At 49.2% G+C, this 12,852-nt stretch overlaps 1 protein-coding gene across 5 annotated transcripts; it reads right to left on the bottom strand.

The window, feature by feature from the left end:
* Window positions 1–4,882: 4,882 nt before the first annotated feature.
* Window positions 4,883–10,570, bottom strand: PENK (proenkephalin). 5 transcript variants are annotated; one of them, XM_026011708.2, is made up of 4 exons: window positions 10,370–10,570; window positions 9,854–9,910; window positions 9,287–9,427; window positions 4,883–5,859 (listed from the first exon to the last, which is right to left on the bottom strand). In XM_026011708.2, the coding sequence occupies exons 1-4, from the start codon at window positions 10,532–10,534 to the stop codon at window positions 5,197–5,199; spliced, it is 1,026 nt and encodes a 341-aa protein (XP_025867493.2). In that variant the 5' UTR covers window positions 10,535–10,570; the 3' UTR covers window positions 4,883–5,196. The 5 variants fall into 5 exon arrangements, with proteins under 5 accessions (XP_025867493.2, XP_025867486.2, XP_025867498.1 ...); XM_026011701.2 differs by having other exon boundaries at window positions 9,791–9,910; window positions 10,370–10,523; XM_026011713.2 differs by lacking the exon at window positions 10,370–10,570 and adding an exon at window positions 9,988–10,138 and having other exon boundaries at window positions 9,791–9,910.
* Between the last annotated feature and the right edge of the window lie 2,282 nt (window positions 10,571–12,852).

Here is a 12,852-nt window from a genome sequence, read left to right as displayed (position 1 = left end):
TGCAGCATTGTTGGTAAATCTGAAAAAATTGCCAATGGAGTTGTTTTTTTTTTAAAGTACACATGTTACATAATAACCAGGTAGTAGTTGAAGAGCATCAGGCTGACTTACATATTGATGTAGAAATATTGCCAAAATATGTTAGGAGAAAAAAACCGTGGCAGAATAATATGTACAGAATTATTTTATTCAAGTTGGCGATAAAAACAAAACTGTGTATGTCCATGCAGGCATGTGTGTGTATTCATTAGTGAAAATATATATATACTTAGGATAGGCACCAAACTTTTAATAGTGCTTACTTCTGTGGAAGGTTTGGGAGATGAAAGAGGAAGGTCACAGTAGCATTGTAGAGTTCTGCATTTGTTTGAATTTTCTTAGGAAGAACATGTAGAGCACTTAAAACTATCTGAGATTACCTTCTTTGTTTGTTGGTTAGTGTTTGACTCTGTCCAGTAGAACATAAGGGTGAGGAAGCAGAGAATGGGCCGGACTTTTGTTTTCTGGAGCCCCTGGACCTAGAGTAGTGCGCGGCCTACGGTACACGCTCCAGAAATATTCACTCAATGAATAACTGGCTCACGGTCTAAGTTCTGTATAAGTTCTGCCCATTCCTAAGTCACCTACAGCTCCTGCCCTACCAGACAATTCTTTAACCAGTGAGATGATATGCATGTGTGGTATGTGGACTTCTCTGTAGATATGTTATATTTAATTTAAAAAAAAAACTGAGAGAAAAAGCATAAGCACGTGACATGGATGGGTATGCGCAAGTTATCGCCAAGATCCCTCTGCTGATGTGGCTGTGCACTCCCTCCTCTGCAAAGACAGGCATTCCTGGTCACTAATATAATTGTATGTTTTGTCAATGACATAATTGCAATGAGTGAGCATTGCAGGTGTGGGCATTTGGTATAGAAAGTGATGAAGAAAATCTCTTCGTTGTATTTTTATCATAAAACATGAACATTTGTATACTCCCCACCCCCACCACCGCCACCTGCCCAATAAACCAGGATACTTTGAAGGGTACAAAATGATGACAGATATAACTGATGTCATTAAACATTCTTCTCTCGGGACAACAGGGAGTGAGGAAACTTGTTCTATTTGGCAGAGGGGGAAGTCGAGACACACCAACTTATCTCGCCACTTACCTGCTCTCAACCTGGAATTGGTGTCTGTCACATCTGGACTACAGCCCAAAGCCTGAAGGCCTCATAAGTCTCATTCCTCCAGTGACTCACGTGTTCCCATCTGGGGCATTGTATTCACTGTTGGCTCAGTCTGGGATGATTTTCCACCACATATTGATATAGCTGTCTTTATTATTTGTTGATTTAATCACATGATTCACGTGGGGGTGCTTAATTAAGTAGGCTTCCAGAAAAAAGCTGGTCATAGTTTCAAAGCATTCAAAGCTGTACACTCCTCCATTTTCTCCTAAGAAGAAAGCTCTGTAGCTCAAGGCTCAGATTCTTCATGCCTTTGATTTTTGGGTAACTTTCTCGTTACACAGGGTTTCCACTTTGCAGTAGAAGGACGAGAAACTGAAGAGGAGTATAAGTGGCGCCGCAATCCTTTCTGCCTCGTGAGACACAAACCTCAGAAGAGAAAACGCTCTTGTTGGGTTTTCTCAGGCTCTCACCAGACCAAAGCTCATCCCTGAGAGGCCTGGGCGACAAAGCTCCTGATCCCTGAGTGGCCCCGGGTAAGAGAGCAGCACCTGGTGCTGGAGAAGCCCAAGTGAGAGAGTACCTGGTCCCCATAAGCGTCAGGGTGACAGAGCACCTGGTCCTGAGAGGCCCAGAATGAGGCAGGGCCAGGTAGGGAAAAGCCCAAAGTCTCCTTGTAAGAACTGGGAGTTATCATAGCCACCTAATGAGGAAAGAGTGGGGACAAGGACTTCAGATCACAAAACTAGTTGGGATTTCAACCCAGGCAGCCTGGCCGGAGTTTACACACAGAGTACACAGCTATCCACTCTCAAAAGGAACCCAGACCAAGACTAGGGTTAAGGTGGAACTGGGGCGGCCTGAGGGCCTGGATGGAGGTGATGGGTGAAGCAGAGCTGGAAAGATACGGATGGAGCCGCAGCGCCCCCTGCAGGGAGTGTGCGCCTCCTCGCCGAGGGCGCGCAGAGGTCTCCAGGCTCTCGCTCAGCAGAGGTTGGGAGCTCCTGGCACAACCAGCCCAGGGAACCCTAAGTCTTCCTCCTAGGCTCGTTCTAACCCCAGTCCCTCTCGTGTTTCTGGACCCCCGAACACCTGTGCTGAGCACACACTGAAGCTCAAACAGAGTTATCTGAGTCAGCAGCTAACTGTCCACAGTTCTCTGCGTTGCAAACAGCATCCCCGGAGACTTGGGCTAAGGCTCCTGGGAACCAACCTAATTAGGACATTCTTGAAAATCAATGACTTTAAGAGTGAAAGGCCCCAAACCCCAATGATGGATTTCAGACTGCAGGCCAGACAACGTGAGAGTTATCTGGGGGCCCAGGAAGACCGCAGAGCACCCCTCAAGTCACATCTCCTGGACAGCGGCGGTACGAACTGTGAAGCTAAGGGCTCCTTCAACCTTCCAGCAGGAGCAGGAGGCCTCATAGGCAGCCAGAGAGAAGGAAGCCCCCGCCCTGGCCATCTTTTCCTCTTTCTTCTTTTCTTGTTTCCCTGTCCTCCTTCTCGACTCTCTCCCTCCCTAAACCTTTGTGGTTCTTCACCTTCTACCAGGCATGAGGAGAGGGGAGGGAATGCAAGAGTGAATGGTACTGTCTGACCCCAGGCACTGCTGGACACGTAGCAGAGGTGCCAGGTGGTGAAAGAGGTGACGGGTCTGTTAGGGTTTCAGTCCAGTCTACACAGCTACCACAAAATAGTAAAGAAGGGGCTCCTACATAAAGAACTGTGCTTGATTTGGAAAATATTGTATTCATTTGATTGTAAAAATTGTGATTTTTCTCAGACCCTATGAGGTATGTATATATATGTGCAAATATATAATATATAATATATAATACATATTGTATTATTATAATAATGATGTTACTATCTTATCATGGAGGGACAAGGGCATTTTACTCTCACCATCTCTAGGAAATAGGCTGGATTCCTGTTTCCAAGGTTTGGGTCCTTTGCTCTAGGGGAGAGAATTAAATGACTTTTTTTTCCCCCCTCAAAAGACTAGCCCCATGTCTCTCAAATCTGATCTGCAGATGGGTTTTGTTTGGTCTATGTCTTTTTAAATGGAATCAATGGCCCCAGTTAAAAACTTGGGCTCTTACCACAAAACTCTGGGTTTCAGGTTTCTTTGGAAAAGTCTGGCAATATGATGCTGGCATTTCCCAGGGAAACAATTGTCTAAGGATGAACAGAGACCTAATACCTCCAATGTGCTACGGGCTTGCCACTCCCTGTTGCTCATGACACTGGTTTCCAAGGGCCGACTGTTGTTTATCACCTTTTTCCTGATCTGCTCCAAACACATTACTTCCATTTCTAGTTCAAAAGGAGAGGGCTCTCACCTGGAAGCAAAAGTTAGAGCGCCCGGGATCAAGACGAGAGGTGGTGGTGTGGCTCTGAGTGGTGTTGACCTGTGACCCCTTGCAGTGATCAGAAGGACAGGAGTCTTCTAATAGTGCCTGGCCATGTGGATGTCCTGGGGACCCTAGCAGGGTTGGACACAGAGGGACAGACTGCCCAAGACAGCAGAGTTGCCTCATCAGAATGGAGCACACAGGTGGTGGGCTGCAGAGCAGAGACTCTTCCTCTATTTTTCTGAGTTGCTAAACACTGAATTTTGTCAGAAAGAGCACAAAAGAGAAAATGAGTGAGGGTCCTAGTGGATGGGAGTTGAGCAGCAAGTAGTTTCAATTAGAAAAAAAGGAAGAATGTTACAGTTTTGGTGTTTGTTCCTGAATGTTTCCCCAAATGGTTTAATTAATATGAAGTAGGCATAAGCCTCTTGTGTGGTAATTTGCCTTCTAAAGCATCCATAATACCTTTTCCAGTGATCTGGTCACCAAATTCCTTCATTCATTCCTTTATTCACATATGTCCATTTGTCAGTTACTGGAGAACCCACCATTGCTTGTGGTATAAGGATATACACTACTGAAGAGGATACAGGCCCAAGTTTTTACAATTCTTGGTAGTGACTAGAGTGAGAGATCAGGACCTGGAGTATAAAGGACATTGCTAGGGAGCAAGAGGAAGTTTGGGGTCTTCATTCTATTTTTTATCCTTAAACTGTTGGGCAACCTTGGTTCAACTATTTAACCTTCCTGGACTTCATCTGCATTTGTGACATGGGGCTAAATTATTTTGTATTTCTTACTAACTTCTAAAATACTTTGCTGAAAAAAAAAACAGACATGCACCTCTGGATATAAGTGCAGATCTCCTTCTTTATGAGGGCACAGCTAGTTTCTCTATCAGGCTTTGTTTTTTCTTCCTGTATCTGATTTCCAGAAATGAGACTGGAAATATGCTGTGCTTTGCTCAGTGTGTTCACTCATCTAGGCTGTGAGGAATTATTTTTTTAAGATTTTATTTATTTATTCGTGAGAGACACAGAGAGAGAGGCAGAGACACAGGCAGAGGGAGAAGCAGGCTCCCTGCGGGGACCCCGATGTGGAACTCGATCCCAGGACCCCGGGATCACGCCCTGAGCCAAAGGCAGATGCTCAACCACTGAGCCACCCAGGCGTCCCCATATATATGGAAGTAAATTTAAAAAAAAAATGGTTTTGCAGCCTTGGCTGTTGGAAGAGAAGGAAGCCAGTGATGACGATTCTGTCCAAAGCTTCAGTGTCTTCAACTTTAGGAGTTAGGTGGAAACCAGAAGGCGAGTGAGGGCCTGGGAGAAGAAGAAGCTTACAAAGATGTCATGCAGCTGGGGTAATGGGTTTATTGGATCTATTTACAAGGAAGCAATTATTGGTGTTCTGTCAAAAATAAAGGGACAAGGGAACAACAGCGATTGTAGCGTGAAAAGGACACAGCTGCAATAGACCACCACTGAGCATAAACACTGTCAAGAGAACACAGGGCCTGAAGTGAGCACTTTCAGGTTGATAGTTAAGTCATCCAGACAACACAGTCAACTCTACAACGCAAGCAGTGCGCGATAGTAAGACACGATTGACCAGGGGGCAGAGGAAGGCTGGCTGGGGCCTGGGGTCACTGGCGGCCAATGGGGTTAAAATCTCATAAATCCTCCATATCTTTTCTCCATCTCAGGAACTTCTTTGGAGTAGCTTTCGCCTTCCTCATCAGAGGGCAGAGAGTCGGCAAAGCGCTTGAGGAAACCCCCATACCTTTTCTGGTAGTCCATCCACCACTCGGGGCGACCGACTCTTCTCATGAAGCCCCCATACCGCTTCTGCAGCTCTTTGGCTTCTTCCTCCAGTTGGGGGCTTCTCTTTAAGGCTCTCATGAAGCCCCCATATCTCTTGCTCACATCTTCATCATCACTGCCCTCTTGGTGGGGGCCCCCTTCTCGGTTCTCCCCGGTTCCCAGCAGCTCTTTGAGCAGGTCTGAGGAGTTGGCCAGGACATCCTCCTCCTCTCCGTTCTTCTTCATGAAGCCCCCATATCTCTTGGCCAGGACTTCCCCTCCATTGGCCTCTTCGTCTGCCTCCTGAGGATAAAGCTCATCCATTTTCTTCATGAAGCCTCCATATCTTTTCATGAAGCCCCCATACTTTTTGGCCAGTGCGTGGCTCTCCTCCGGCTTGCTGGTCTCCCTGAGGGCGGTGGCACCATCTTGAGGAAGCTCCAGCTTGGACAGCTGCAGGAGCTCCTTGCAGGCTTCCCAGGTTTTGAGAGAGGGTAGTTTCCCTTCGCATTCCAGGGTGCAAGCCTGGGAAAAGAATTCTAGTTAGTGATACCAAGAGGCTTTTCGGATTTCATTAGGTAAAGGCATTTTCCTGAACCACTGAGTGTGTGCTTTGATATGGAAACTCTCATATAATAAAGTAATTGCCATTTTCTTATCACAACTTTTCAGTATACCGAACAGGCAAATCAAAGGAAAGTGGAATCACTGTAGGTAATTAACTGAATTGAATTAGAATTTTTCTTTGAATTTTAACAGATTAAAAAGATTAAAAAAAAAAAAGAATTTTAACAGATTGTATCTCTGCCATGCCATTCGAATATTGTCAAAGACTTTTCCCACCCAATCTTAACTTAGATTGGCTGCCTGCACAATCTAATTTCACTGGATAATTTTCCATTGTTGATTGCATTTTGTTTGAGCTTTTTCTAACCAAGAGGGAGAAATTTCTCTTTACCTAATTAGGGACATCAGCCCCAGATTCCTTCCATCTTCTTGTCTCGTACATAAAATCAATACTAATAACATAAGTTTTGTTTACTCTCTTGAGTTACTATTCTACCTAGAATGGCATCTAGTATTCCTGCAAACATTTTCATTCTTTTTTTTTTTTTTTAAAGATTTTATTTATTTATTCATGAAAGACACAGAGAGAGCTGGAGACATAGGCAGAGGAAGAAGCAGGCTCAAGCCTGATGTGGGACTTGATCCCAGGATTCTGGGATCACGACCTGAGCTGAAGGCAGATGCTCAACCACTGAATCACCTGGGTGCCCTCAAACATTTTCATTCTTTGAAGGAAAACAACAGTTTCAAAGTAAATCGGAAAAGAAAGACATTCTAAAACTCATTTTAAGTCCTATGAATTATTTGGATTATAACATACTGATTTGCTATCCCTCTCTCTTGGTTGAAAACAGATTTAAACAGACTAAAACTGATTTAATCACCTTGAACCAAATGTTTGTAATGATAAGGTCTGATATGAAATTATCATAAGCAAATATTCATACATTATTCATGTTTGTTAGCATTTAGTTACAGGTAATAATAAAACATTTTCCCCCCGATAGAAATCATATTATTTGATAAAATATATAATTCCTTCTTTTTATTATATAATAATTAAATTCTAATCATTGTAAGATTTAGACTATATGTTCTATTAACCTTGTTAGATTCTCTTCTACCGACAGATCATTTGGGTATGATAAAAAGAGAACTAATATTACATGATAGTTTATAAAATCTATGTAATATTTCTGGGCATCTCAGGGCTTTCGATAGTTGCTTGAAGTATACTTATAGAATTCAGGTTACAGACCCTTGATTTAGAAAAACCAGGTCCTTTCTTGGTATTTAAAATATATTGGTATATTAATTTATATAAAATACACACATATTATTTTCACAATGCAAAAAAAGCATTCTATTAGTGCAACGAAATTCCTTAGGGATCTTTAACCAGCTCTTAAAAATTATTTAAGAAAATTAAATAGTTGCATATATAAAAATCTACAGATGATGCTGTTAAAATGATCCCATGTTATTTTTGATACCTAGGAAATAAAAATATCGTTAAAAATGCAAGATGTTCAGATGTCAATAACATTTCCATTCTAAAATGAAACGTAAATGATCTCTTTGTCAAAAATTACCACTGAATATTTTGTACAGTACTACCAAAAGGCTTCTTAATGTTGGGATTCCTTCAAAAAGAAATAATGACAAATAATCAGAATAAAACATTCACCCTAAAGAACTTGTGTTAATTTATAAGCTCCTATGCAGAGAGGCCCCTGGGTAGCTCAGAGGTTGAGCATCTGCCTTTGGCTCAGGTCGTGATCCCCGGGTCCTGGGATTGAGTCCCACACCGGGCTCCCTGCGAGGAGCTTGCTCCTCCCTCTGCCTATATCTCTGCTCTCTCTGACTGTCTCTCACGGATAACTAAAAAATAAAAATAAAAAATAAGCTCCTATGCATTTTTTGGTAATATTTATCACACTCTGTGTTCTATGGTCAAGATCGTATTACACAGTGAATTCAATATGGACATCAGTCATGGCATGCCTGCTTAGCTTTGCATCCACCACAGAACCAAGTACAAGTGTCTTTCAGATGGTAGAGGCCCACTATTTGTTATGTTGCTTCTACATGGTTTTAGTCAGGCAATCTCATTTCTCATGTCTTCTGCATCTGAGCAGAAGTTCCAGAACTGCTATCATACCAACAACACAGTCATTAACAAAGCCTTTTGTCACAGAGAAAATAACAACCCTACATGTAAGCCCCAGAAAAACCAACCGGTTAAACAAATCAGAAAGACAAAAGATAGATGAAGGGAATTATTATCCGTATACGATGCAGCATTTCATCATAGTTTAAATATAAAGCCCTAGTATGTGTCCTCTCTTTAGTGCCATGTTAGTACCTGCACAGATGGAATGAAATGGCTCAGGTAACTCAAATGAAACAAGGAAACGTTGAACCTGAAATGTACGCCTGGGGTTTTGTGCAATTCTTTCCTTAATTTTCACCCCTATTTTACGCATCTACTTCACAAAATTTCTTCCAAGGCTCGAATGAGGGGCTTAACTCCTTGGGTTAATACACTATTCTCTACCTAGCCTTTTAAGTTATCATAGAATTCCAACAAATTGACAAGACAGTGCAAAGGAGTCACTGGAGGGGTACGTTAAAATGAAGCTTCCTGGAGTCCCCAATTCAGAGATTCTGATTCAGTAGAGCACCTGGGGCAATTTAAGAGCAGAGGGACTCTGATCAGAGTATGAGTGTTCTCTTGTTCTCAGCTTCTCTCCCCGCCCTCCCCACAGCTCCTCACAGGTAGTTTATCTTTGCGTTGTTGTCACCTCCTTGGACACTGGCCACCTCTCCTGTGCCTTTTTCATAGCCAAATTCAACTGCTGTCTTAGTAGCTATTACAAAAGTGCATCGGGGTAAGACAGAAGTTGAATTTCAGCGTCACTTGCCGGTAGGTAGGACTGCGCACCCCCGCCCCTCTCCCTTCCTCGGGATCCGGACCCTTTGCTCCTCTGCTCTCTCTATGCACAGGTGAGGGTAAGGGCTTGCGTGATCTGAGGATGAAAGGACTGGGGACATGAAATCCAAAGAAAGATAACGAAATGTCACTAATATACTATGACACTAGTTGCAGGAAGGATGGGAGGATGGATGGTCTGGAAGGGGCTCTTGGTATCTTCCTCGGGACAGGTGGGGCGGCAAGATGCTGAGGGGAGCGCATCTGGGGCTCCTGCATCCCCGGGGTTAAAGCGAACTTGGTCTGTGTGGCGACCTCCCCGGTCCCTGGATGGTCGGGGGTCCTGAGGCTGGGGCAGAGCGGGGCTGTGTCCGCGGTCCGGCCGCAGTGGGACACCTGCGCCACCGGGGTCCAGGCCCCGGCCCCCGCCCCGCGCGGCCCGCGCACACTCACCAGGGGGTTGAGGTCGCTCGGGCGCGCCAGGCGGTAGCTGCACGTCGCGCAGTCCTGGCTGCAGTCCGCCCTCACGGTCGCCAGGAGCCCGGGGCCGAGCGCCAGCAGCCAGGTGCAGAGTCTCAGGAGCCGCGCCATGGGCTGCGGGGAAAAGGGGACGCGAACTCCGAGCGTTCTGGGGGCAAAGCGGGTCCCACCCGGGGGCAGAAAGCTCGCAGGGACGCGCCCTCCTGAGCCGCTCCTGGAGTTGCCAGGGGGCCCAGGTGGACGCCCCCCCCCCCCCCCGCCCCGTCCCGGCCCCGAACCCGGGGATGCCCAGGCGCTCGGCTCGCTCCCTGCGCTTGCACCGCCCGGGAGGATCTGGGAGTGCGCAGGCCAACTGCGAGGGAACCGGCGCCCTCGGGGGTTCACACTCACACTCAGGGACCACAGAAAGTTGGGACACCCCGTGCAATGGATGAGACGCCGGGGGGGGGCGGGGGCTCAAAAACGCAAAAAGCAAACCCGGAGCAGGCGGACGGCGCCGCACGCATGCAGCCAAGGCGCTGCCCGGGCGAGTGCACTCACGTTGACGGCGACAGGGCGGCGCAGGCTGGTCGCGGACATCGGGTCCCGGGCGGTGCTCTGCAGGGGAGACAAGCGCAGGTGTGAGCCGGCGGGCGCGGGCCAGGCGCCAGGTGCGCGGGCAGACCCGGCCTCACCGTCGCGGCCCTCGGCGTCTGCGGGCTCCGCGCGCCGGCCTCGCCCTCCGTCCGGGGCTGGCGGCCGCCGGAGCCACTTTATAATTAGCCCCCGGGCCCCCGAGGCGAGCGCGCCCCAATCGCCGGCGGGCTCCGGCTGACGCAGGCCCTACGCCAGCCCCAACGCCCGCGCGGGAGGGGTCCGCGCCCGCCCCGCACGCGGCCCGGGGGTGGGGGGGGCGCGGGGAGCCGTGGGAGGACAGCAGGTGCCCCGAGTGAGGTCACCGGAATTGCTCTCCCGGGCGTTGCGGACTCCGGGGCGAGGGGGGGGGGGGCGTTGGGAGGCGCAGGTGGACGGACTCAGGGGTCTGCAGCGCGCCGGGTAGTCCGCGAGCTGGTGCACCTGCGCGTTCTCTGCCGCCTCCCGGGCCGGTGGTGCCCAAGGTGGTGCCCGCGGTGGTGCCCGCGGTGCTGCCCGCGGTGCTGCCGTCTCTCCACCCGCCCGTCCTCCTGGGCTCCTCCCTGGGCTCCGCGGCCCCGCTGCAGGTTCTGACAGCGCCGCGCGCATCCTAGGCGCCGTGAAGGCTTAAAGGAAAGAATGATGGAAACTTGGGGGGAATCTCAAAATCTCTCCCCTTGCCCTTAAGTGAGACCCCTTGACAAACGTGGGTGCGCGCAGCGTTCCCCGGGCGCGGAGCAGCCCGTACCCCGCTCCCCAGGCAGGCTTCCAGCTCGGGGACCCCCTGCCAGAAGCGCGCTGCCTGGGGTGTCCCGGGGATGTCTGACGGGTGGGAGGGGTGCGGGGCGGGTGCGCTGTCGCGGGCCGGGACGCGGGGTGATGGCGAGGGGCAGCGCGGGGACTCCGTTCACCGGGCGCCCGGGGCTGGGCGCCGAGAGCCAACGGCGGGGTCCGGGCTGCGGGTTGAGACCGACGCTGCCACTTCCCAGCTCTGCGGAAGGTTGCCAGGGGGCTGGTCACTCATCTTGTGTAAGGCCTCAGCGTTCCCACCTGGCAGAGGGACAAGGGGGTAATGCGCCATTCCTGAGACTCCGGGAGACACCGATGACCTAAAGGACCAGGGCATTTAGCCTGTGTCTGACATAGGAAAGCCCCGGCAAGGGCTAATCTAAGCATCCGTCGCCCGTGTGCCCTCCGGTTCGTCTACCACCTGCACATCGCAGGTGTATTGTTTATTTATCCATCCATGTGTCTCTCTGTCCTGGCCCTAGGGGGGAACCACACACGGTCCCAGCCGAGCCGGTAACAGAGGGTCTCGGTCCTTCTCCGCCACAGGCGCCCTCTACAAGGACGCGCCGCACCCGCCTTCGCAGGCACCTGCAGCCGCAGGGGCTCCCCGGGCCCGGGCCGCGCTGCATCGCCCGTTTTGGTCGCTAGAGGGCAGCGCTCTCCTGCGTAGGTTTGGGAGCCCCGGGAAGGGGGTCTCAGGGCCAGCTCCGCACCCGCACCCGGAGTGACCGCAGAGCTGCAGGGGTGCAAGGGCTGCCTTCGGGCAGGGGTGAGTCTGCAGCTGGGAACGTGGAAAGCGGAGCGCTGGGGTGCGGCGGCGGAACGCCCGACCTAGCCCTAGGAAGCCGGGGCTGACGTCTTGCCAGAGAAGCATAACGTGCCCCTTGAACACTTGAGGCTCTTCCCACGAGGGGGCTGCTGGTCTCCTCTCCAGCTGCTTACTCTCTCTCCAACGGAGAGGGGATATTGCATCTGTGAGATTTCCCCCAGTGGCCTGGGCTTTGTAAAGGCAGCGGGCCACAGGGCAGTACTCCGTGCACAAGGAGTGCACGAACAAATCCTACCCCAAAGGAAAGGAATCTCGCTGTACCTGGGCATTGGCGTGCCTGGCGTCACCCCACAACTTTAAATGCACGACCATGGACGAGACATCCGTGTGCGTGGAATGACCGCGCCAGGCGTGGCTTCCTTGGAATGTGCATTGCTAGACACTGGCAAGGCTCCTTACAATCCTGGAATTAGAATCCTCAGAACCCTAGAGGGTCCAAGTGACATCCAGGTGACCAGCCCAGACAGTGGCAAAAACCAGGTTCTGCCAGAACTTTCGGGGGAAGTCTCCTCCCTGGCATCTACTTACAGGTTTGGTTCGTTTCTGATTGGAATAATGAATGTCTGCTGAATTGGTTTCTCTTGGTGAATCTGCTTCTTTCCCTGTAGCGCTTTAAATATCAGGAAAGAGAGAAAGAGAAGGGGAAAGAGAGAGAGGGATGCCCCTAGGATAGTGCAAGGATACTTAGTGCCCCAGAACCTGGCCAGTGTTTGGGGCGTAGTGGATGCTGAATAAATGTGTGGCCTGACTGTTGGAAGGGGTGAGGGTGGATATCCGTTGTACACCCCAAGAGGATCTCTTTCATCCCCTTCCCCATCTATCCTGGAAGCAAAATGGCATGCATTTCTGTATTCATTTCTTTATATTTGAACAGTGGCAGTGGCTTGCGGGGAATTCAGTTTTTCATGGTGTTGTAAATATTTATTTCAAACTAATAGATGTTGCAGTTACCTTCTGGGAAGAAGGCTGTTCCAGAAATCAGACTCACAAAAGGGAAGAGAATCTTCTCTTAAGGTATCTAATCCAGAGAATTCTGATTTCCATGTCAGGATCAAGTTCACTCCTTCTTCTAATTCTGAGGTCTCAAACTTTAGACAAAAGGGATTTACTACAGAAACCAGAAAAAAAAAAAAAAAGGTGATTGGTAAACCCTTGGTGATGAGTGGTGTTCTGGGAGCTGTAGGAGGGATTTTAAAAGTCCTTGCAATGTCCTCTTTCATCATTTTCAGGATGGGAGATGCCTAATTTGAATGATGTCTTTCAGGTGCCTGTGCCTCCCCTGCTTCCCTTTCCTCCCACTCAGATGCAG

This window comes from Vulpes vulpes, chromosome 13 (genome assembly GCF_048418805.1).
Source record: "Vulpes vulpes isolate BD-2025 chromosome 13, VulVul3, whole genome shotgun sequence".
Taxonomy (NCBI): Eukaryota; Metazoa; Chordata; class Mammalia; order Carnivora; family Canidae; genus Vulpes; species Vulpes vulpes.
This window is presented reverse-complemented; position numbering and strand designations above follow the sequence as displayed.

Bases quoted from the DNA above. Each gene is read 5' to 3' on its own strand.
- PENK (XM_026011708.2), bottom strand. From the start codon at position 10,534: ATGCGCGCGGCGCTGTCAGAACCTGCAGCGGGGCCGCGGAGCCCAGGG. The intron at 9,911-10,369 runs GTGCACCAGCTC...TCTCCCCTGCAG, and splicing joins AGGCGGCAGAGAACGCGCAG to AGCACCGCCCGGGACCCGAT. The intron at 5,860-9,286 runs GTGAGTGTGCGC...TTCTTTTCCCAG, and splicing joins CGAGCGACCTCAACCCCCTG to GCTTGCACCCTGGAATGCGA.